The 26,612-nt window shown below is 42.5% G+C and overlaps 1 protein-coding gene across 5 annotated transcripts in view; it reads right to left on the bottom strand.

Annotated features, from left to right (window-relative positions):
• Nucleotides 1–26,612, bottom strand: part of LOC123313505 (rho GTPase-activating protein 100F) — a 142,805-nt gene that overhangs the window by 81,749 nt on the left and 34,444 nt on the right. The window contains exon 1 of one of the 5 annotated variants that reach the window (XM_044898417.1): nt 6,045–6,170. The exons of 3 other annotated variants lie outside the window; for them this stretch is intronic. In XM_044898417.1, coding sequence (XP_044754352.1) covers nt 6,045–6,086 — 42 coding nt within the window. In that variant the 5' untranslated portion in view covers nt 6,087–6,170. Of the gene's footprint in view, nt 1–6,044; nt 6,171–26,612 lie in introns of those variants that run through there. One more of the 5 variants, XM_044898418.1, reaches the window with a different exon arrangement.

The following is a 26,612-nucleotide window of genomic DNA, read 5'->3' as shown; positions in this document are numbered from 1 at the left end:
CCTAAGATCCTACCACATTCCGGGCATGGATAGTCACCAACCAGATCTGGCCGCCGCTGTGTCCTTCTCGAGTCTCCATTATAACTGAGTACCAAAGACCTCCACTGTGACCTGTCTAACGCTAGTTCTTCCCAGTTATGGTTGGCATTAACTGATTTTAGGGATTGATGTAGTGTATCCTTAAACCGCTTATACTGGCCTCCTGGTTTCCGGGCTCCCTCTGCCAATTCGCCATATAGAGCTGTCTTGTGTCGGGCCATCGTTATTTGAGTCTCAATTGTTGTACAACTCGCGCGTTGCAAGACTTCTGCATTCGAAACTTTGTGGAACCATCTGATGTGCATTATCTGTCTCAGATGACGTTGTTGCGTTTGTTCAAGCTGTTTAATATGTCGCCTGTAGGGCGTCCAGCTTTCGCTTCCGTAAAGAAGCGTTGAAACAAAATCGTGGCCACGTGCTTTTGTCTTCTCCCATCCTACAAATTTAAAAAACATCCCTCCGCGTGTCCATCGAATATATTTTTAGCCGTTCCGTTTTGGGTAATGTGCACATTAGTCGGCTAGAGATGAAATTCCCTGACGCAGATGAATATTTTATGGAACTTTAGCCGGTCCTCGAATATAAATCTAAGTCTAGCAGGCTAATCTTAAGTTTATGCTCACATCTATCTTTAGCCGTAATTTATGCACATAAGGATTGCCCGAATGAACGAAATATTTGTGTGTATTTTGAAAAAAAAAAGGAATTGAAGAATTCAACTTTGTGGAGCTTATAATCGATGTTGAAAACCGAATTGTGCTCGAAAAGAAATATTGACATATTGACAGTATACAAATTTACTGGCTTTGTTGTAACGTCATTCTGAAGGTTAGCATCCTAAAAAGTGAAAAGTTTTCAGTTAAGAGAACATAGCAAACTTCCTGAAAAAGCTTCTGATGAGCAACAAGGTAGCATTGATTGTTGCAGTTGCTGGAGCTTACCGAAAAGGTTAATTAACTTTTCTTCGAGTAGAAAATGTAGTTTCTCAAGAAGAATTTGTTTAAGTCAGCATTTCCAATACAAAGTCAAAAGTATGTCGAGAATTTGCTATAACTGCTGGACGGCGCTAGATCTTTTGACGCATCGAAATGGTGAAGAAATACGCTATCAATGTTAAGCATGACAGGTTTTTTGGCTGTTTGGAACATGTAAAGTTCAACCTGCAGGTAAACACATTTGGAAATTTGCCGAAAATGGTCACCCAGTTTTTGAAGTTGCCAAATTCATGTTTGTATTTATACTGGTCTCTGTTTTCCGCGGTCATTGACTACTCTCCTTGCGGAGCTGATTTTCTGAGAATCAAACAGCATGAAGGATGAAAGTCTGATACCGTTGCTAAAGGTTACGTGGAGAATTCCACGATTTATTAATCATGAATATAATATATGAAAATAATATTTTTATTAAAATAACTCAAATTGTGTTGTTAATATTTATAAATCTGTAATTTTCCAATTAATATGTTAAAGTTTAATAATTAATTTATTAATCTTCATATATTTAATATGTACTAAAAATACATACATATACATACATACAAATACATACATATAGGTAAAGAAGTACATAGTTAAGTAGTTTAGTCTTACAATGATTCTGTATTTTTCACAATTAATGGAGAAATTGAGTTACTTAGTTGCGAAATATTTTACTTTTCGTGCTGAGTTTTGATTTTGCAGGGTTGGGTTGTATTCTCCATCGTCTCATCCATGCCACCGTAACACCTGCGAACTTCTGTAGTTGTTTCATACATTCTTTCAATGTATATTATATTTTTTACAAGTTTTGAGGTAGGTTTATTTCGTCAACAACGGCATTAATCTTATTTTTCACGTCACCCCAAAGAAAAGAAGTAGATCTCATCGGCTGATTAATAGCCAGCAAACTTTTCATACAACAGACCACTTGTACGGAACATAGTGTCATTGATCGGTATAAAATTGTACCTGAATGAGATTGTTATAGTAAAAAAATATCCTCATCATTCGGAACATAAAAATTCATTATTCATAGCTCGATACCCCGATTCACCTCTGAACACCGAAAAAGCCGATTAAGCTTCATACTGAAAAAATATTAGGCCTGATTATCCCTTTTGACCGGAAATCATATCAGAGTTACATGTCCTAGATAGAGAGGATTTTCAATAATTATATTTGGGTATTTCGAGCATTATATGCGGTAATCCTTCTTATTAACGTTGATGGGCATGATGATTTTTCTGTGAAATTCGGGTATATATTCATGCATTCTCAATACCCAAGCCGCAAATCTACCACATTGTTTTTGGTCGACAGGAATCAGTTCTTACGCTGATTGAGCTTTTAAAGCCTTTAAATTCAAGTCTTTATAAAAATCTGGTTGTCATCTGTGGAATCTCTCATTCCAAAAAACGACACGTGGCGTGAACAAACCTGGGTTTTCTACACAATGTAAGCTACAGAAGCAAGTCACTATTGTTTTCGCCCAACAGTCATGAGTTCGATTCTTCATATCACTAAATACATACTTCCTAAAAATACTTAAATAATTCAAGAAATAATTGCATGGTTACTTCGTCTGTAGGTCACATCACTTCTAACGTCAACCATATTTCCTTGCGTAAATTTGCAATGATTAAACTCGCAATATTTTCGAAACTATTGATCATAAATTATATGCTGAATAAGAATGCTCTTGATAAATCAACCAATTAAATAGTTTTCGGGTAATTTGAGTTCGAGAATAGTTCTTATTTCGAAAGTACGCCTACAACCTACAACTACAGTGAGTTAAAAAAAAATCTGGACTTCTGAACAGTGCTATTCTGATTAGAGGTAGGTACTGATCGAAAACTGTGTTGACCTTGCTGATGTTATATGAGACGAACTCATATATCTTTGAAGTTAACTTACTCATCAACTGTTATCAGGAATATGCCATTCAAACAAAAAACCGATCTTTCATCAGTTTTTTCCGCTCTTCTCAAATTTCTATTTGAATTTATTTTATCTCATGTACCGTGGAAGAAGCTTGTGAAATATCAGCCAAAAATTTAGCATTAATGAAGATATGGGAGTTTATAGATTTAGCATTTTTTCATAAATCACCCTATATCTCCGAATACCATTAGACATTTGAAACCCAAATTCTCATTCAAATATAGGTCCCCTATCTCCACTTAACCGTTGTCCCTTACGTCACCAGTCACCCTGTATATATAATATTTGCATCCTCATCGAGTGGATTTTTCTAAATTCAGTGTTATCAACAGATCCATTACTTCTTCGAACAGATTTGAGTAACTATTGTCAGTTAGTATTCTTCAACGGCTATATATATTTCTTTGAATGTCAGCAATGAAATAATATAGCATATTACCAAAACATTCGGGGTATGATACAAGAGCTTAGGGAAAAACCTCAGTAAAAAAAACCCTGTCTCCTCGTGAGTACCTATACTCCATTCACATTTATTTTAGCAGTCGGTTGGCCATGAAATAATTTTCTAAAGTTTTTGTAATTAGAACGGAGTAAGGTTGGCATTCATAAAATGTCGTTAATGTCATAACGCGGTTGCCACAACTAATATCAATTTTTATTACGAAAATGCCGGAAGTGATTGAAAAAAGAGACAGGGTTTCAGGAAGTGCTATTTAGAATTCAGGTCCGCTCATTCAAATATGTAGTTATACCCTGATATTCTAAAATCCACAATACGTCAGACGGTAGCGAACATATTCAATGTAAGAGAATTTATATAATGTTTCATCTGAATCTAAACAACTTATTATTCAGCTGAATATTTCCACAATCAGAAAGATGAATGAAGAGGATGACAAAGAATTTCCTTCTATTGGGAGACCCAAAAAAGTGGTGGCATTTGAGAATTTTATGTTTGAGTGAATTAATGTGGAAAGTTTACATCAGGACTTTCGATGAATGTCATCTTAGAATAATCGAAAATCGATTTTTCTATTTTTTATTTGACTTTTCCTATACATTATAAATATCTTAAGATACCAATAAATACCTAATTATTATATCAATGTATATCAAGATGAACAGCCACAAATACGCGCCAGTTTCCCTGTTAATTGTTTATTCATGTGAAATTTTTGTTCAAAGTTCATCTTGACTTGAAACTTCCTTTAATTCCTTTTACTTATATTGATGCAATATGATTTTTGTTGAAGGATTTAACATTCTTGTAATTATCTGTTAATTCCTTCGGGAGATACCCATTGCAACCACTGCATCATATGCATTTTATTTTCGGTTTAATATTTTTGAAATCTACAACTGATGTAACGTATTCAAACTTTAGCCAAAAAAGATAACGAACATTAACTCTCCTCAAGCTAATGCATACTATGATATTATACTGATCTCTGGTATTTTCCATGCAAATAACTGGATTTGGTATGCCTGCAATTAGTTTGTATAAACTTCAATTATGTTCGTCACATATTTTTCTAAGAGATTCGACATTGTGATAAAATACGTAATAACAGAAACTTTTACGTAGAACGGGCAACATAGCGTTGATTTAAAACCCAAAAATGTTTTGACAAGCGTTATAACCCCACATTTTCGTACTAAACAGAGTGAAATGTGTCAAATTTCCATGGACAACGGACTGTTAAAATAAAAGTGAATGGAGTATACTTAGTGTAGTGATGACAAATTTCATTACAGCATAATATTTCAATACCGAAATTATATCTGAAACAGAAAACCAGAGCAGAAAACGGGAAAGAAAAAAAATGAATAATGCAGCCTTCATCAAACTGATTGATGAAATTTAATGATGCAAACATATTGGAGGGACATAACTTATTCTTCAATTGCACTGTGAATAATATCATCTCTGCGTCAAAAATCTTCTATTGATTTAGGTTAAGGATCACTCTAGTCGTTAGAAATCCCTTCAGTACTGATTCAATCACTGATTGAAGAAATAATCAAGGTTTAGTACATACAATACACACAAATAAATATAGAATTTCATTTTCGAAGATTAGTTCTGCTTCTGCTAGTTTTACTGTTCATTCTCATTTGATTATTTTTGGTAGAAAATGCGCCTGAAATGGATGAGGTATCGGAGCAAAGCCCGAGTTTTTTTTCGGAGAAATAATTTTCTTTTTCGTTTCCGAATGTAACATGATTAGCTTCCCCCAATGAACTAAATTTTTCGTGAAATTTTCTTGATAATCACATATCACTAGGAGGTCTGTAGCGGTTAAACTATGTTATCGAAATTTGAATGGAGTTTTATACCCTCCAAAAAATTTCAGTTGAGGCGTCCAGTAAAGGTATACCTAATAAAGATCGTATCATTTATCATATTATCTTTATCAAGAATACAAATATCACAAAAGCTCACTTCATGTTTCATGTTTTTCTACAAAGCAATTAACTTGAAAGTTTGAGTGTATACAATGGAGGATGAACCTGAAATATAAATTTTTCATATGATGCAATAACGTAAATATATTTTTTATGGCGTTGTTAAATTGCTGTAGAACCGAGTGAATGAACCCCTAGTGAATGCTGACAGTTATCGTTTCCCCGCCCAGGTGGAAATTCCTTACTCATACCTAAATACTTCAATAACCCAATTGAAAACTTGACTTATCGTACTTCTATTTAGAATATGAAAAATTTTATTTTCAATCGGCGTTTTCCATGGATTACTCGAAGTTCAGTGTATCTATAATAATATATTCTGCACAAATTCAACACCCATTTTTTGAACTCATTTCAGTATTTTCTTCAATGGGATGAATTCAATCTACATGGTCCGTTAAATGTAAATAATTAATTTTTTTCATTCAGCCAGTTGGATAAAAGCGTTTCACTGACCTGTTGAATTTTTATTCTTCATTTTTCAAAATCACTCAATTTTATTTGTATTCTAAGCATCCAGAAAAACTAAGAAATGTTATAATATGTAGTGAACCTAACCAACGCACACATTGAACACTAAGAAAAAAGCATATTCTGACAGACATCCGCCTTTCTTACCCGACATATATTCCAAGCAACCTTTTTCACACACGATTTCATTTACCTTTCTCGTAAAAAAACACCCCTTGCCATTTTTGTCACACATTAACCGAGTCGGTTTTTCCTTCGAACCCTCAACTTGAGCCTTACTCCGCTAGTGCGAAATATTGATCGGTCATCGGGACATCATGACATCCATTTACGCGTGCGTCAGTTTTGGACGTGACGTCATGTCAGTCATTGCACGCCGACGCATCCGTTTGTCTGGATCTGATTGGTTCAGGTTGTATTCGCGCCGATTTTTGTGCCAGTGTAGGGGCCCGTTTGAAGATATGCGATTTCGGTCAATTAAAACCATTAAAATATGCTCAACGTCGGAAGTTATTGGGAACTAATATTGAACGTTTTTAGCATGGCGCAGCTGTCACTGGCAAGTTGATTCGAATACCTTATATTTATTAAGGTATTATATAATTAAGATACAATAATACACTGCGCAAAAAAATTAACGCACATTCTGAAAATCTCAATTTTAATGAAAGTTAACTCCACATTGACTTTATAACTTATATTTTATGTTCTCTCGGGAAGGTTTTGAACTAAACAAGACACATTAAATGGAAGAAAAACTCGGGATTTCACCGAATCTTATGTGAAAGAAGAGAAATGAACAATTTTCAAAATACTGAAATGCTGATAAGTGATTCAATAGTTGGTATTTCCACCCCTTGCGTTAATTACAGCTCGGCAACGACGGTTCATACTCAAAATGAGTGATCTTAAAATGTTCTGATCTAATCCTTCCCAGATTTCTCCGAGTTGGATTCCTAAGTCATTAAGAGTAGCTGGATGATTTTCTGAACTTCTCAGCCTTCTATTGAATTTGTCCCAAACCTGCTCAATCGGATTGAGATCTGGACTTCTTGCTGGCCATTCCATTCGAGAGACTTCAACCTCTTCAAGGTACTCCTGAACGATGCGCGCACGATGGGGTCTGGCATTATCGTCCATAAAAATGAAATTTTCACCAATGTGTGGGGCAAATGGCACTACATGCTCTTCAAGAATGTTCCTTATATACTTATCAGCATTCATAGCTCCATTATCAATGACCACTAGGTCTGTGCGAGCAGTCAAAGATATTCCACCCCATACCATAATCGATCCTCCCCCGAAACCAGTAGTATTCAGGAAATTGCACTGAGCATATCTTTCATGTGGACGTCTGTATACAAGGGAACGTCGATCACAATGGTAGAGGCAGAATCTAGACTTATCTGTGAAGAGAACTCTTTCCCAATCGGCCTCTTCCCAATGGATATGCTCTCTCGCAAAATCCAAACGCGCCCTTCGATGGGCTGGGGCAAGAGCTGGGCCTCTTGCCGCGACACGAGGCCTTAAATCATATTCTCTGAGGCGATTTCTTATTGTCTGAGTGCTAATTTGCACCTCATGAGTTTGCTCAAGCTGAATTTGAAGGAGGCGAGCAGTTGCAAACCGTTGTCTCAACGAAGAAACTCTTGAGAGTTTCTTCATTCTTGAATGGCAGTTGTTACCCGTGGTCTACCCTGTCCTGGTCTTCGGACATTCATACCTGTCTCCCTGAATCGCTGCAACATTCTGGACACACTTGTATGGGAAACTCCAAACCTTTCTGCAATTCTTGTGTATGCCCACCCTTCTTCTCGCAAAACTACCGCTTGGGCACATTCCTCTTGGGTCAAATTGCGTGTTTCGCGTTGCATAGCGATCGAGTGTAGGAAAAATTCCATGATTGAAAAAAATCCAAAATAGTTCTTATAGAGGATGTGCTTAGTAGGAATCTCCATTAACTTTTATGAAAGCACTTTGTTGGCAATAAGAATTTGACACATTCCACACTGTATAGTACAAAAATGTGAGGTTATGACGCTTGCCAGAGCATTTTTTGATTTTAAATAAGCGCTATAGTGTCCGTTCTACTCAAAAATCTCAGTAAATACGTATTTTTTACAATTTGAAATTACTTCGGAAAATATGATGCACATAATGAACGTTTTTACGAGCTGATTGAAGGGATTCGAAATCTAGTTATTTTCATGTAAAGTACAAAAGATCGATTTTTAAATATATATATTTATATATATATTTTGCTATGGAAGAAATTTAAATTATTGACAAATAATAAGCAGTTGCTTGAAAAGAATTAATGTTGGTTATATTCTTTGGCTAAAGGTTGAAACGTTACATCAGTTGTTGAATTGAACCCAAAGATGAAATGCATCTGATGCAGTGGTAGGGAATGGGTATCTTTCAAAGGAATTAATCACATTAATTACAGGATAATTGATTTTTCAACAGAAATCATCTTGCATTAATGGAAATCAAAACAGTAAAAAGGAGTTTCTATGGCAAGAAGAGAGGAACTTCTCCTTTAAATAAAAATATCACATAAATTCACAATTGAGGGGATAACTGGCTCATATATTTTTTAAAGCTGTGTATTGAGAATAAAATCCTGCCATCATTTTTTTGGGTCTCCCAATAGGAAGAAATTTTTTGTCATCCTCTTCATTCACAATGTTTCTGATTGTGGAAATATTAGGCTGAAAATAATTTAGATTCAGATGAAACATAATATAAATTGGCTCACATTGAATATGTTCGATGTCGTCTTATATAGAGTGTCTACTTTTGAAAGGCCAAACGCCAAACTTCAAGGGGGGATCATACAAGTGATTTTCAACTAAAAATGTCATTTAACACATGGTCGAAATGTTGACGGTTATTCTTCAATACAACATTTCTTGATTTCAAGAAATATCACAAGTTTTTCCATAAAATCAATTATACTCTAGTTATCCTTGTTGTCTCATCAAATTTGACCACATATTTGGAAACGGCATTGAATTTGATACAAGTTACAAATTTCTATCTGGTAAAAAAATTTTCATTGCGGGCGTTGTGAGGGGATGAATATCCAGATTCTTAAGTGAACAAAATCAGTCCTACTTGCCTAATGGTTTTATCGATGAAAAATTATTAATTATGGACAAATTTCCTCTTCAGCAAAAAATAGCCCATTTCGTGTGCTTCCGAATGAGATATCAATTTTTGTGCTTGCTGATTGCCTTCTGCCATAATATCATGGCTAACAAGATAACAACGAAAAATTCCCGACCTAAATCTGATCTTTTTCGAAGCACTGCATGATTGAATATTGAAGTAATTTTCATAGAAAATATGAATTTATCTGCATAATGAAAATAAGAGAGAGAGAAAAAGTTTATTTTATGGCCATCGACCTAGGTCCTTCAGCCCAATCAAATGAATAAAGTAAATTTGAATAATACAGATTTTATGGACACATGTAAAGGAAACGAATTTCTTCTACTTATAATATTTTCTCGAAATGTCCACCACTTTGTTCAATACATTTGACACGTCATTTTCGTACTGAATTTACAACCCTGCGAAGTTCACAACGTTTCTGAAGTATTTCAGCACAACACAATTTTAGTATTTCGATCAGATTCTCACGAGTCTGAACGCGAATTTGATATACTTTCTCTTTCAAGGTGTTCTAGACATAAAAATACAAAGGCAAAAGGTCGGGTCTTCTTGGTGGCAATCTTACCGGACCGTACCATCCAATCCATTGCACCCGAAAATATTCATTCATGTATACTCCGTTCACTTTTATTTTAGCAGTCAGTTGCCCATGGAAATTTGACACATTTCACTCTGTATATTACGAAAATGTGAGGTTATGACGCTTGTCAAAATATTTTTGGGTTTTAAATCAGCGCTATGTTGTCCGTTCTACGTAAAAGTCTCAGTAATTCCGTATTTCATCTCAATGTCAAATCAAATCGTCGAAAATATTCGACGAACATAATTGAAGTTTATACAAAACGGATTGAAGACATATCAAATCCAGATATTTGCATGAAAAATACAAGAGATGAGTTTTTAAATATATTTGTTTTTGCTGTGAAAGAAAATTGACTCATAATATGCACTAGCTTGAGGAGCGTTAATGTTGGTTATCTTCTTTGGCTGAAGATGGAATACGTTGCATCAGTTGTAGATTTCAATTATATCAATCTGAAGATGAAATGCATATGATGCAGTGGTTGGGAATGGGTATATCTAGAAGGAATTAACGGACAAGAATGTTAAATTCTTCAACAAAAATCATCCTGCATCAATGGAAGTAAAAAGGAATTAAAGGAAGTTTCAAGTCAAGGGGAACTTCAACAACAAACAAAAATTTCACATGAATAAACAATTAACAGGACAACTTGCTCGTATTTATGGCTGTTTATTTTCAAAACTTTGATATAATAATAATTATGTATTTATTAGTACCTTAAGACATGTACAATAGGATAAGTGAAGTAGAAAAATCAATTTCATTCTACGATGACATTCATTGAAAATCCTGTAGTAACTTTTTGCATTAATTCACCCAAACATAAAATTCTCGAATGCCACCACTTTTTTGGGTATCCCAATATATAGAAGGAAATTCTTAGTCATCCTCTTCATTCACAATCTTTCTAATTGTGGAAATATTCAGCAAAAATATAAGTCGTTTAGATTCAGATGAAACATTATTTAAATTCACTTATATTGAATATGGTCGCTACCAATTGACGTATTGTGGATTTCAGAATATCAGGATAACTATTAGAATGAGCGGACCTGAATTCTAAATAGCACTTCCTGAAACCCTGTCTCTTTTTTCAATCATTTTCGACAATGTCGTAATAAAAATTGATATTAGTTGTGGCAACAGCGTTATAACATTAAGGATATTTCATGAGTGCCAACCTTACTTCGTTCTAGTAACAAAAACTTGAGAAAATTATTTCATGGCTAACCGAGTGCCAAAATAAATATATTTTGAATATGTCTTAGAAACTGGAGTTCCGCAGGGGTCTAATCTTGGTCCATTACTATTTGTGGTGTTCATAAACGATCTGTTGAATTCCCTGGGGTGCATGGCATTGGCGTATACTGATGATTTGAAGCTGGTCGTGAGGATACGCAGTGTAAATGATTTGAGGCTGCTTCAGTCAAGTTTGCAATCAGTTTGAGATTTCTGGTTGAGGAATGGACTAACGTTGCATTTGGAAAAGTTCTTTCAGATGTCTTTCACAAGAAGAATGGAGTCCTTCGTTGGCAGTTAGTTCATTGATGACCATTTCCCTACCCGTGTGGATCAAATACGCGATCTTGGTATTCTGTTTGATACTAAACTGAGTTTCATATCGAGGAACTCAGTGCCTCCGCTTGTAAAATGCTGGATTTTGTGCTTAGGTGCTCTAAGTAGTTTGACGACCTCGAGGTATTGAGAAGTCTTTACTTCACACTTGTTATCAGCAGGTTGGAGTATGGTGTTCTCATTTTGTTTCCCATGTATGAGTGTCATCTGAGACTTACCCTAATAGCACACAACGTCCTTGGGACGTCCAATTCATGTCCATTTAACGTCGGAACGTCCATGTACTTGATTTGTATGTCCTTTGGACGTCCGTTTCCGGACAGTTTTAGGACGTCCAAGATGGATATCCATTGTTAGTCTAATTTATGTACAATGTCCGTATCGGATATCCATTGGATGCCCGTGATGGACATAATACGGACCATATGACACATGTCCGTATCATGTAGTCCCAAAATGGTCCCTGACCGACTTAATACATGCAATGTCAAATATATGTCCTTACTGGATATCCATTAGTTGTCCGAGATGAACATAGTACGGACCATATAACTTATACATATATATTACATGGTCCGTATAACGTCCATGACGGACACCTATTGGATATCCGGTAGGGACATCTTTTGAATGTCCATACCGGATATTCACTAGGAGTCGTAAGGGACGTAATATGGACCAAATAACATGTATATGTTACATGGTCCGTATAACGTCCATCACGGACACCTATTGGATATCCGGTAGGGACATCTTTTGAATGTCCATACCGGATATTCACTAGGAGTCGTAAGGGACGTAATATGGACCAAATAACATGTATATGTTACATGGTCCGTATAACACGTCCATCACGGACACCTAGTGGATATCCGGTAGGGACATCTTTTGAATGTCCATACTGGATATTCACTAGGAGTCCGTAAGGGACGTAATATGGACCAAATAACATGTATATGTTACATGGTCCGTATAACGTCCATCACGGACACCTAGTGGATATCCTGTAGGGACATCTTTTGAATGTCCATACCGGATATTCACTAGGAGTTCGTAATATGAACCAAATAATACATACATGTATATCAATGAACACCAAAATTTAATATTATTTTTCACTAAACTCCATTTTTCCGCTTTGTAGTATATGAATATCTTATGAATATTATATTATGTATAACGTTATGATGAACGAAGACTTAATACTTGAGTAATTACTATTATAAAATAATCTATATTTGAGTTTCAAGACTCCAGTTTTTATTATATGGCATTTCTGTATTAATCGACTACTATTCCATAAATCAGTTAACAATATAATGAATATGTTCCTACAAGTAAATATATTGTATGGTCTCGGTAGCTAGGACGGTTGCACCGAAGACTCTGTAATGCGGTGTCCCCACGTACTCGCGAGTTCGAATCCGGGCCAAGTGTAAAAACTTTCTAGTAAGTATGGATTAAAATGAGAACAACACAGAAAAAATAATATCTGCGTCTGAGTTTGAGACATTGGGTTCTAGGACATTAAAATTCTAATAGATAGGATAGCCAACGTCGTGGTAAATTTTTGTACCGTTGAGATTGCTAATGATGGTCCCAACGGGATATCCATTGGACGTCCGCGATGGACGTCCGAATTCTGTTCAAAGTTGTGACATTTGTACGTCCCTCGGATGTCCATAGAACGTCCATTGTACCAGAAATGGACGTCCCATGGATGTCCGTAATGTCCGAAGAGGACGTCCTATGGATGTCCATAGGACTACTTTGTGCTATTAGGGTATGGAGCGAATTCATAATTTCTATGGAAGGTTTTTCAGGTATGTCTCTTTTCGGCAAAAAGGTATATACCTACCCTGAACGTGGAGGTAATGTTTCCTCATTTATGAGAGATATGCGAATACAATCGTTGGCCGAAAGACATGGATACCAGTGTGCTAAGTTCGCCCAAAAGCTAATGATGGGACATTACGACTCGTCCTACTTGCTGTCGAAGATGGACATTGCCGTTCCGAGGATGGCTTCTAGGTCTGCTACTGTTTTTCGTCTACCAACACCTCGTACAAACTTGTTGGTGCGTGCACCAGTGTTTCGCATGTGTAAAAGTGCGAATGCACTCCTCATAAAAAAGTGCCTGTAGAATGTAACAACAGATTTCGAATACGAGTTCAAATAAGCGAGTCATTCAGCTTCATTGAAAATGATCTGAATCTGATCTGTTTTCAGATTTGGAATAGTCAGGAAAAAAGAGCTCGAAAATGTGTCATCCGTTTTCTTCTAGCTGCTATAGTTCTCGAGATCCCTTCAGTAGACAACGAATTTTGCCCACCCTGTACATCTCGGTTTCTTACTTGATATTTGTTTCAAGTTGGATTGAATGTTTCAATTTGTGATTCGATAGTCATTATATAGGTAAGGTTTGTTTGTTGTTGTTGGTTTTTCCAAGTTCCGTCCATATCTGTGAAGAAAATTTGACTCATGTTGGTTTGTTCCTTGATTTTTGTAATTTTGACCAAAAACCTCCATAATTAAGGGTAAGTTTTAACTAATTGGTAAATGAAAGATATTCTTCTTCAACGATTGTACCTCATTTCTAGCCTTGATAAAGTTAGAATATCTAACGAAACGTCGGCATTATAAGGTTGTTTTATTGAGCCTGTCCTCGTCCTGTGAGAATAACTGCAATTTTTGGTATTTTTTAAACTGTTTCACATCTACTAGTTTTGTTATTTTCTTAAAAATGTGCCTGTATATATTCTTTCTTATAATTGGGATTCTTCCTGTTCGGTAAATGAAGTTGATTTATTATTTATTATTATTATTTATATCAACCACATTCTCTGTATTATTCGCTCTCGGACATGCAGACACCCTGTTGCCGTTACTTTTCAATTTTGCCTTGGAATATGGAAAATAACGTTAGTGCTAACAGAAAATTTAGCTAATCAAGGTTATAAACTACTATCTAATCGATGTGGACGATGCATAAAAAATCTATAGTTCATTTAAGTAAAAACGTAATTAAATGATTTTCACTAACATAGGTTATTCAACTACGACACGTGTTTGGCTGTCACAGTAGTATTCAGGTGGGTGAAGTTTTACTTTTTGACTACTACCAATAAAACTTATTTTGTAGAAACCTCCATTCTTTCCTTATTTCATCGATTCAGTCGAAAAAAAATTTGCAGATGGAAATTGAAAAACCAGCAAAGTAGGCTCTAGTCCAGTTTCAATTTGGAAAAATAATTGTTTCTATTTTCAAATTCACCTTCATCCCTCAGGGAATAAAAGTTCTTTTAGTCTAACAAATGAGGTATTAAAACTTAAAAGTGGATACCCCGATATTTAAGGAAATACCGGGGTATCCATTCCGTTTGTGATTTCATTAGGTTTCTTGCAACCATAAGTGGTGGTCTGACCGTAACGGAACAAACTGTAAGTCCTTTCTTGATACCGCATACTTCGTGATTCAAAGTTGCATTCTTTTATTTGTTTAATTGTGTTAATCCTTGTTGTTAATCCCCTTGTTTAACGCAGACTTCTGTCGCCTGGGTCTCTGGTGAACCAAGACCAGTCGCCAGAAATCTCGAAGTCGTTCCACTGGTAATGCTTGGCGTGTACACCCAAGGTTGCCACGGAAAGACCACAGTAACCTATCACGTTCTACCCCTGTTGTGTTCCGTTTAGATTTCCCGTTTACCGCAGACTTCTGTCGCCTGGCTATCTGGTGACGGAAACCAATCGGCAGAGGTCTCGAAGTCTTTCCACTGGTAATGCTTGGCGTGTACACCCAAGGTTGCCACGGAAAGACCACAGTAACCTATCACGTTCTACCCCTGTTGTGTTCCGTTTAGATTTCCCGTTTACCGCAGACTTCTGTCGCCTGGCTATCTGGTGACGGAAACCAATCGGCAGAGGTCTCGAAGTATTTCTGCTGGTAATGTTGGCGTGTACACGCAAGGTTGCCACGGAAAGACCACAGTAACCTATCACGTTCTACCCCTGTTGTGTTCCGTTTAGATTTCCCGTTTACCGCAGACTTCTGTCGCCTGGCTATCTGGTGACGGAAACCAATCGGCAGAGGTCTCGAAGTCTTTCTGCTGGTAATGATTGGCGTGTACACTCAAGGTTGCCACGGAAAGACCACAGTAACCTATCACGTTCTACCCCTGTTGTGTTCCGTTTAGATTTCCCGTTTACCGCAGACTTCTGTCGCCTGGCTATCTGGTGACGGAAACCAATCGGCAGAGGTCTCGAAGTCTTTCTGCTGGTAATGCTTGGCGTGTACACCCAAGGTTGCCACGGAAAGACCACAGTAACCTATCACGTTCTACCCCTGTTGTGTTCCGTTTAGATTTCCCGTTTACCGCAGACTTCTGTCGCCTGGCTACCTGGTGACGGAAACCAATCGGCAAAGGACTCGAAGTCTTTCTGCTGGTAATGCTTGGCGTGTACACCCAAGGTTGCCACGGAAAGATCACAGTAACCTATCCCGTTCTAACCCTGTTGTATTCCGTTTAGATTTCCCGTTTACCGCAGACTTCTGTCGCCTGGCTACCTGGTGACGGAAACCAATCGGCAAAGGTCTCGAAGTATTTCTGCTGGTAATGATTGGCGTGTACACTCAAGGTTGCCACGGAAAGACCACAGTAAGCTATCCGGTTCTACCCCTGTTGTGTTCCGTTTAGATTTCCCGTTTACCGCAGACTTCTGTCGCCTGGCTACCTGGTGACGGAAACCAATCGGCAAAGGACTCGAAGTCTTTCTGCTGGTAATGCTTGGCGTGTACACCCAAGGTTGCCACGGAAAGATCACAGTAACCTATCCCGTTCTAACCCTGTTGTATTCCGTTTAGATTTCCCGTTTACCGCAGACTTCTGTCGCCTGGCTACCTGGTGACGGAAACCAATCGGCAAAGGTCTCGAAGTATTTCTGCTGGTAATGATTGGCGTGTACACTCAAGGTTGCCACGGAAAGACCACAGTAAGCTATCCGGTTCTACCCCTGTTGTGTTCCGTTTAGATTTCCCGTTTACCGCAGACTTCTGTCGCCTGGCTATCTGGTGACGGAAACCAATCGGCAGAGGTCTCGAAGTCTTTCCACTGGTAATGCTTGGCGTGTACACCCAAGGTTGCCACGGAAAGACCACAGTAACCTATCACGTTCTACCCCTGTTGTGTTCCGTTTAGATTTCCCGTTTACCGCAGACTTCTGTCGCCTGGCTATCTGGTGACGGAAACCAATCGGCAGAGGTCTCGAAGTATTTCTGCTGGTAATGTTGGCGTGTACACGCAAGGTTGCCACGGAAAGACCACAGTAACCTATCACGTTCTACCCCTGTTGTGTTCCGTTTAGATTTCCCGTTTACCGCAGACTTCTGTCGCCTGGCTATCTGGTGACGGAAACCAATCGGCAGAGGTCTCGAAGTCTTTCTGCTGGTAATGATTGGCGTGTACACTCAAGGTTGCCACGGAAAGACCACAGTAACCTATCACGTTCTACCCCTGTTGTGTTCCGTTTAGATTTCCCGTTTACCGCAGACTTCTGTCGCCTGGCTATCTGGTGACGGAAACCAATCGGCAGAGGTCTCGAAGTCTTTCTGCTGGTAATGCTTGGCGTGTACACCCAAGGTTGCCACGGAAAGACCACAGTAACCTATCACGTTCTACCCCTGTTGTGTTCCGTTTAGATTTCCCGTTTACCGCAGACTTCTGTCGCCTGGCTACCTGGTGACGGAAACCAATCGGCAAAGGACTCGAAGTCTTTCTGCTGGTAATGCTTGGCGTGTACACCCAAGGTTGCCACGGAAAGATCACAGTAACCTATCCCGTTCTAACCCTGTTGTATTCCGTTTAGATTTCCCGTTTACCGCAGACTTCTGTCGCCTGGCTACCTGGTGACGGAAACCAATCGGCAAAGGTCTCGAAGTATTTCTGCTGGTAATGATTGGCGTGTACACTCAAGGTTGCCACGGAAAGACCACAGTAAGCTATCCGGTTCTACCCCTGTTGTATTCCGTTTAGATTTCCCGTTTACCGCAGACTTCTGTCGCCTGGCTACCTGGTGACGGAAACCAATCGGCAAAGGTCTCGAAGTATTTCTGCTGGTAATGATTGGCGTGTACACTCAAGGTTGCCACGGAAAGACCACAGTAACCTATCACGTTCTACCCCTGTTGTGTTCCGTTTAGATTTCCCGTTTACCGCAGACTTCTGTCGCCTGGCTATCTGGTGACGGAAACCAATCGGCAGAGGTCTCGAAGTCTTTCTGCTGGTAATGATTGGCGTGTACACTCAAGGTTGCCACGGAAAGACCACAGTAACCTATCACGTTCTACCCCTGTTGTGTTCCGTTTAGATTTCCCGTTTACCGCAGACTTCTGTCGCCTGGCTATCTGGTGACGGAAACCAATCGGCAGAGGTCTCGAAGTCTTTCTGCTGGTAATGCTTGGCGTGTACACCCAAGGTTGCCACGGAAAGACCACAGTAACCTATCACGTTCTACCCCTGTTGTGTTCCGTTTAGATTTCCCGTTTACCGCAGACTTCTGTCGCCTGGCTACCTGGTGACGGAAACCAATCGGCAAAGGACTCGAAGTCTTTCTGCTGGTAATGCTTGGCGTGTACACCCAAGGTTGCCACGGAAAGATCACAGTAACCTATCCCGTTCTAACCCTGTTGTATTCCGTTTAGATTTCCCGTTTACCGCAGACTTCTGTCGCCTGGCTACCTGGTGACGGAAACCAATCGGCAAAGGTCTCGAAGTATTTCTGCTGGTAATGATTGGCGTGTACACTCAAGGTTGCCACGGAAAGACCACAGTAAGCTATCCGGTTCTACCCCTGTTGTGTTCCGTTTAGATTTCCCGTTTACCGCAGACTTCTGTCGCCTGGCTATCTGGTGACGGAAACCAATCGGCAGAGGTCTCGAAGTCTTTCTGCTGGTAATGCTTGGCGTGTACACCCAAGGTTGCCACGGAAAGACCACAGTAACCTATCACGTTCTACCCCTGTTGTGTTCCGTTTAGATTTCCCGTTTACCGCAGACTTCTGTCGCCTGGCTACCTGGTGACGTAACCAATCGGCAAAGGACTCGAAGTCTTTCTGCTGGTAATGCTTGGCGTGTACACCCAAGGTTGCCACGGAAAGATCACAGTAACCTATCCCGTTCTAACCCTGTTGTATTCCGTTTAGATTTCCCGTTTACCGCAGACTTCTGTCGCCTGGCTACCTGGTGACAGAAACCAATCGGCAAAGGTCTCGAAGTCTTTCTGCTGGTAATGCTTGGCGTGTACACGCAAGGTTGCCACGGAAAGACCACAGTTACCTATCACGTTCTACCCCTGTTTTGTTCCGTTTAGATTTCCCGTTTACCGCAGACTTCTGTCGCCTGGCTATCTGGTGACGGAAACCAATCGGCAGAGGTCTCGAAGTCTTTCTGCTGGTAATGCTTGGCGTGTACACCCAAGGCTGCCACGGAAAGACTACAGTAACCTATCCGGTTCTACCATTGTTGTGTTCCGTTTAGATTTCCCGTTTACCGTAGACTTCTGTCGCCTGGCTATCTGGTGACGGAAACCAATCGGCAGAGGTCTCGAAGTCTTTCTGCTGGTAATGCTTGGCGTGTACACTCAAGGTTGCCACGGAAAGACCACAGTAACCTATCAAGTTCTACCCCTGTTGTGTTCCGTTTAGATTTCCCGTTCACCGCAGACTTCTGTGGCCTGGCTATCTGGTGACGGAAACCAATCGGCAGAGGTCTCGAAGTCTTTCTGCTGGTAATGCTTGGCGTGTACACTCAAGGTTGCCACGAAAAGACCACAGTAACCTATCCGGTTCTACCCCTGTTGTGTTCCGTTTAGATTTCCCGTTTACCGCAGACTTCTGTCGCCTGGCTATCTGGTGACGGAAACCAATCCGCAGAGGTCTCGAAGTCTTTCTGCTGGTAATGCTTGGCGTGTACACTCAAGGTTGCCACGGAAAGACCACAGTAACCTATCACGTTCTACCCCTGTTGTGTTCCGTTTAGATTTCCCGTTTACCGCAGACTTCTGTCGCCTGGCTATCTGGTGACGGAAACCAATCGGCAGAGGTCTCGAAGTCTTTCTGCTGGTAATGCTTGGCGTGTACACTCAAGGTTGCCACGGAAAGACCACAGTAACCTATCAAGTTCTACCCCTGTTGTGTTCCGTTTAGATTTCCCGTTCACCGCAGACTTCTGTGGCCTGGCTATCTGGTGACGGAAACCAATCGGCAGAGGTCTCGAAGTCTTTCTGCTGGTAATGCTTGGCGTGTACACTCAAGGTTGCCACGGAAAGACCACAGTAACCTATCACGTTCTACCCCTGTTGTGTTCCGTTTAGATTTCCCGTTTACCGCAGACTTCTGTCGCCTGGCTATCTGGTGACGGAAACCAATCCGCAGAGGTCTCGAAGTCTTTCTGCTGGTAATGCTTGGCGTGTACACTCAAGGTTGCCACGGAAAGACCACAGTAACCTATCACGTTCTACCCCTGTTGTGTTCCGTTTAGATTTCCCGTTTACCGCAGACTTCTGTCGCCTGGCTATCTGGTGACGGAAACCAATCGGCAGAGGTCTCGAAGTCTTTCTGCTGGTAATGCTTGGCGTGTACACTCAAGGTTGCCACGGAAAGACCACAGTAACCTATCAAGTTCTACCCCTGTTGTGTTCCGTTTAGATTTCCCGTTCACCGCAGACTTCTGTGGCCTGGCTATCTGGTGACGGAAACCAATCGGCAGAGGTCTCGAAGTCTTTCTGCTGGTAATGCTTGGCGTGTACACTCAAGGTTGCCACGGAAAGACCACAGTAACCTATCACGTTCTACCCCTGTTGTGTTCCGTTTAGATTTCCCGTTTACCGCAGACTTCTGTCGCCTGGCTATCTGGTGACGGAAACCAATCCGCAGAGGTCTCGAAGTCTTTCTGCTGGTAATGCTTGGCGTGTACACTCAAGGTTGCCACGGAAAGACCACAGTAACCTATCACGTTCTACCCCTGTTGTGTTCCGTTTAGATTTCCCGTTTACCGCAGACTTCTGTCGCCTGGCTATCTGGTGACGGAAACCAATCGGCAGAGGTCTCGAAGTCTTTCTGCTGGTAATGCTTGGCCTGTACACTCAAGGTTGCCACGGAAAGACCACAGTAACCTATCCGGTTTTACCCCTGTTGTGTTCCGTTTAGATTTCCCGTTTACCGCAGACTTCTGTCGCCTGGCTATCTGGTGACGGAAACCAATCGGCAGAGGTCTCGAAGTCTTTCTGCTGGTAATGCTTGGCGTGTACACCCAAGGTTGCCACAGAAAGACCACAAAAACCTATCACGTTCTACCCCTGTTGTGTTCCGTTTAGATTTCCCGTTTACCGCAGACTTCTGTCGCCTGGCTATCTGGTGACAGAAACCAATCGGCAGAGGTCTCGAAGTCTTTCTGCTGGTAATGCTTGGCGTGTACACCCAAGGTTGCCACGGAAAGACCACAGTAACCTATCCGGTTTTACCCCTGTTGTGTTCCGTTTAGATTTCCCGTTTACCGCAGACTTCTGTCGCCTGGCTACCTGGTGACGGAAACCAATCGGCAAAGGACTCGAAGTCTTTCTGCTGGTAATGCTTGGCGTGTACACCCAAGGTTGCCACGGAAAGACCACAGTAACCTATCCGGTTCTACCCCTGTTGTGTTCCGTTTAGATTTATCGTTTACCGCAGACTTCTGTCGCCTGGCTATCTGGTGACGGAAACCAATCGGCAGAGGTCTCGAAGTCTTTCTGCTGGTAATGCTTGGCGTGTACACTCAAGGTTGCCACGGAAAGACCACAGTAACCTATCCGGTTCTACCCCTGTTGTGTTCCGTTTAGATTTCCCGTTTACCGCAGACTTCTGTCGCCTGGCTATCTGGTGACGGAAACCAATCGGCAGAGGTCTCGAAGTCTTTCTGCTGGTAATGCTTGGCGTGTACACGCAAGGTTGCCACGGAAAGACCACAGTAACCTATCACGTTCTACCCCTGTTGTGTTCCGTTTAGATTTCCCGTTTACCGCAGACTTCTGTCGCCTGGCTACCTGGTGACGGAAACCAATCGGCAAAGGTCTCGAAGTCTTTCTGCTGGTAATGCTTGGCGTGTACACGCAAGGTTGCCACGGAAAGACCACAGTAACCTATCACGTTCTACCCCTGTTGTGTTCCGTTTAGATTTCCCGTTTACCGCAGACTTCTGTCGCCTGGCTATCTGGTGACGGAAACCAATCGGCAGAGGTCTCGAAGTGTTTCTGCTGGTAATGCTTGGCGTGTACACCCAAGGTTGCCACGGAAAGACCACAGTAACCTATCACGTTCTACCCCTGTTGTGTTCCGTTTAGATTTCCCGTTTACCGCAGACTTCTGTCGCCTGGCTACCTGGTGACGGAAACCAATCGGCAGAGGTCTCGAAGTCTTTCTGCTGGTAATGCTTGGCGTGTACACGCAAGGTTGCCACGGAAAGACCACAGTAACCTATCCGGTTCTACCCCTGTTGTGTTCCGTTTAGATTTCCCGTTTACCGCAGACTTCTGTCGCCTGGCTATCTGGTGACGGAAACCAATCGGCGGAGGTCTCGAAGTCTTTCTGCTGGTAATGCTTGGCGTGTACACCCAAGGTTGCCACGGACAGACCACAGAAACCTATCCGGTTCTACCATTGTTGTGTTCCGTTTAGATTTCCCGTTTACTGCAGACTTCTGTCGCCTGGCTATCTGGTGACGGAAACCAATCGGCAGAGGTCTCGAAGTCTTTCTGCTGGTAATGCTTAGCGTGTACACCCAAGGTTGCCACGGAAAGACCACAGTAACCTATCCGGTTCTACCATTGTTGTGTTCCGTTTAGATTTCCCGTTTACTGCAGACTTCTGTCGCCTGGCTATCTGGTGACGGAAACCAATCGGCAGAGGTCTCGAAGTCTTTCTGCTGGTAATGCTTAGCGTGTACACCCAAGGTTGCCACGGAAAGACCACAGTAACCTATCCGGTTCTACCATCGTTGTGTTCCGTTTAGATTTCCCGTTTACTGCAGACTTCTGTCGCCTGGCTATCTGGTGACGGAAACCAATCGGCAGAGGTCTCGAAGTCTTTCTGCTGGTAATGCTTGGCGTGTACACCCAAGGTTGCCACGGAAAGACCACAGTAACCTATCCCGTTCTACCTCTGTTGTATTCCGTTTAGATTTCCCGTTTACCGCAGACTTCTGTGGCCTGGCTATCTGGTGACGGAAACCAATCGGCAGAGGTCTCGAAGTCTTTCTGCTGGTAATGCTTGGCGTGTACACCCAAGGTTGCCACGGAAAGACCACAGTAACCTATCCGGTTCTACCATTGTTGTGTTCCGTTTAGATTTCCCGTTTACTGCAGACTTCTGTCGCCTGGCTATCTGGTGACGGAAACCAATCGGCAGAGGTCTCGAAGTCTTTCTGCTGGTAATGCTTGGCGTGTACACCCAAGGTTGCCACGGAAAGACCACAGTAACCTATCCCGTTCTACCTCTGTTGTATTCCGTTTAGATTTCCCGTTTACCGCAGACTTCTGTGGCCTGGCTATCTGGTGACGGAAACCAATCGGCAGAGGTCTCGAAGTCTTTCTGCTGGTAATGCTTGGCGTGTACACCCAAGGTTGCCACGGAAAGACCACAGTAACCTATCCGGTTCTACCATTGTTGTGTTCCGTTTAGATTTCCCGTTTACTGCAGACTTCTGTCGCCTGGCTATCTGGTGACGGAAACCAATCGGCAGAGGTCTCGAAGTCTTTCTGCTGGTAATGCTTAGCGTGTACACCCAAGGTTGCCACGGAAAGACCACAGTAACCTATCCGGTTCTACCATCGTTGTGTTCCGTTTAGATTTCCCGTTTACTGCAGACTTCTGTCGCCTGGCTATCTGGTGACGGAAACCAATCGGCAGAGGTCTCGAAGTCTTTCTGCTGGTAATGCTTGGCGTGTACACCCAAGGTTGCCACGGAAAGACCACAGTAACCTATCAAGTTCTACCCCTGTTGTGTTCCGTTTAGATTTCCCGTTCACCGCAGACTTCTGTGGCCTGGCTATCTGGTGACGGAAACCAATCGGCAGAGGTCTCGAAGTCTTTCTGCTGGTAATGCTTGGCGTGTACACCCAAGGTTGCCACGGAAAGTCCACAGTAACCTATCCCGTTCTACCGCTGTTGTATTCCGTTTAGATTTCCCGTTTACCGCAGACTTCTGTCGCCTGCTTTCTGGTGACGGAAACCAATCGGCGGAGGTCTCGAAGTCTTTCTGCTGGTCATGCTTGGCGTGTACACCCAAGGTTGCCACGGAAAGACCACAGTAACCTATCAAGTTCTACCCCTGTTGTGTTCCGTTTAGATTTCCCGTTCACCGCAGACTTCTGTGGCCTGGCTATCTGGTGACGGAAACCAATCGGCAGAGGTCTCGAAGTCTTTCTGCTGGTAATGCTTGGCGTGTACACCCAAGGTTGCCACGTAAAGACCACAGTAACCTATCCGGTTCTACCATTGTTGTGTTCCGTTTAGATTTCCCGTTTACTGCAGACTTCTGTCGCCTGGTTACCTGGTGACGGAAACCAATCGGCAGAGGTCTCGAAGTCTTTCTGCTGGTAATGCTTGGCGTGTACACCCAAGGTTGCCACGGAAAGACCACAGTAACCTATCCGGTTCTACCCCTGTTGTGTTCCGTTTAGATTTCCCGTTTACCGCAGACTTCTGTCGCCTGGCTACCTGGTGACGGAAACCAATCGGCAAAGGTCTCGAAGTCTTTCTGCTGGTAATGCTTGGCGTGTACACGCAAGGTTGCCACGGAAAGACCACAGTAACCTATCACGTTCTACCCCTGTTGTGTTCCGTTTAGATTTCCCGTTTACCGCAGACTTCTGTCGCCTGGCTATCTGGTGACGGAAACCAATCGGCAGAGGTCTCGAAGTCTTTCTGCTGGTGATGCTTGGCGTGTACACCCAAGGTTGCCACGGAAAGACCACAGTAACCTATCCGGTTCTACCCCTGTTGTGTTCCGTTTAGATTTCCCGTTTACCGCAGACTTCTGTCGCCTGGCTACCTGGTGACGGAAACCAATCGGCAAAGGTCTCGAAGTCTTTCTGCTGGTAATGCTTGGCGTGTACACGCAAGGTTGCCACGGAAAGACCACAGTAACCTATCACGTTCTACCCCTGTTGTGTTCCGTTTAGATTTCCCGTTTACCGCAGACTTCTGTCGCCTGGCTATCTGGTGACGGAAACCAATCGGCAGAGGTCTCGAAGTCTTTCTGCTGGTGATGCTTGGCGTGTACACCCAAGGTTGCCACGGAAAGACCACAGTAACCTATCCGGTTCTACCCCTGTTGTGTTCCGTTTAGATTTCCCGTTTACCGCAGACTTCTGTCGCCTGGCTACCTGGTGACGGAAACCAATCGGCAAAGGTCTCGAAGTCTTTCTGCTGGTAATGCTTGGCGTGTACACGCAAGGTTGCCACGGAAAGACCACAGTAACCTATCACGTTCTACCCCTGTTGTGTTCCGTTTAGATTTCCCGTTTACCGCAGACTTCTGTCGCCTGGCTATCTGGTGACGGAAACGAATCGGCGGAGGTCTCGAAGTCTTTCTGCTGGTGATGCTTGGCGTGTACACCCAAGGTTGCCACGGAAAGACCACAGTAACCTATCACGTTCTACCCCTGTTGTGTTCCGTTTAGATTTCCCGTTTACCGCAGACTTCTGTCGCCTGGCTATCTGGTGACGGAAACCAATCGGCGGAGGTCTCGATGTCTTTCTGCTGGTAATGCTTGGCGTGTACACCCAAGGTTGCCACGGCAAGACCACAGAAACCTATCCGGTTCTATCCCTGTTGTTCACCGCAGACTTCTGTGGCCTGGCTATCTGGTGACGGAAACCAATCGGCAGAGGTCTCGAAGTCTTTCTGCTGGTAATGCTTGGCGTGTACACCCAAGGTTGCCACGGAAAGACCACAGAAACCTATCCGGTTCTACCCCTGTTGTTCACCGCAGACTTCTGTGGCCTGGCTATCTGGTGACGGAAACCAATCGGCAAAGGTCTCGAAGTCTTTCTGCTGGTAATGCTTGGCGTGTACACGCAAGGTTGCCACGGAAAGACCACAGTAACCTATCACGTTCTACCCCTGTTGTGTTCCGTTTAGATTTCCCGTTTACCGCAGACTTCTGTCGCCTGGCTATCTGGTGACGGAAACCAATCGGCAGAGGTCTCGAAGTCTTTCTGCTGGTGATGCTTGGCGTGTACACCCAAGGTTGCCACGGAAAGACCACAGTAACCTATCCGGTTCTACCCCTGTTGTTCACCGCAGACTTCTGTCGCCTGGCTACCTGGTGACGGAAACCAATCGGCAAAGGTCTCGAAGTCTTTCTGCTGGTAATGCTTGGCGTGTACACGCAAGGTTGCCACGGAAAGACCACAGTAACCTATCACGTTCTACCCCTGTTGTGTTCCGTTTAGATTTCCCGTTTACTGCAGACTTCTGTCGCCTGGCTATCTGGTGACGGAAACGAATCGGCGGAGGTCTCGAAGTCTTTCTGCTGGTAATGCTTGGCGTGTACACCCAAGGTTGCCACGGAAAGACCACAGAAACCTATCCGGTTCTACCCCTGTTGTTCACCGCAGACTTCTGTCGCCTGGCTATCTGGTGACGGAAACCAATCGGCAGAGGTCTCGAAGTCTTTCTGCTGGTCATGCTTGGCGTGTACACCCAAGGTTGCCACGGAAAGACCACAGTAACCTATCAAGTTCTACCCCTGTTGTGTTCCGTTTAGATTTCCCGTTCACCGCAGACTTCTGTGGCCTGGTTATCTCTTGACGGAAACCAATCGGCAGAGGTCTCGAAGTCTTTCTGCTGGTAATGCTTGGCGTGTACACCCAAGGTTGCCACGGAAAGACTACAGTAACCTATCCGGTTCTACCCCTGTTGTGTTCCGTTTAGATTTCCCGTTCACCGCAGACTTCTGTGGCCTGGCTATCTCTTGACGGAAACCAATCGGCAGAGGTCTCGAAGTCTTTCTGCTGGTAATGCTTGGCGTGTACACCCAAGGTTGCCACGGAAAGACCTCAGTAACCTATCCGGTTCTACCCCTGTTGTTCACCGCAGACTTCTGTGGCCTGGCTATCTGGTAACGGAAACCAATCGGCAGAGGTCTCGAAGTCTTTCTGCTGGTAATGCTTGGCGTGTACACCCAAGGTTGCCACGGAAAGACCTCAGTAACCTATCCGGTTCTACCCCTGTTGTTCACCGCAGACTTCTGTGGCCTGGCTATCTGGTGACGGAAACCAATCGGCAGAGGTCTCGAAGTCTTTCTGCTGGTAATGCTTGGCGTGTACACCCAAGGTTGCCACGG

The sequence above is a fragment of the Coccinella septempunctata genome, chromosome 5 (genome assembly GCF_907165205.1).
Source record: "Coccinella septempunctata chromosome 5, icCocSept1.1, whole genome shotgun sequence".
NCBI lineage: Eukaryota > Metazoa > Arthropoda > Insecta > Coleoptera > Coccinellidae > Coccinella > Coccinella septempunctata.
This window is presented reverse-complemented; position numbering and strand designations above follow the sequence as displayed.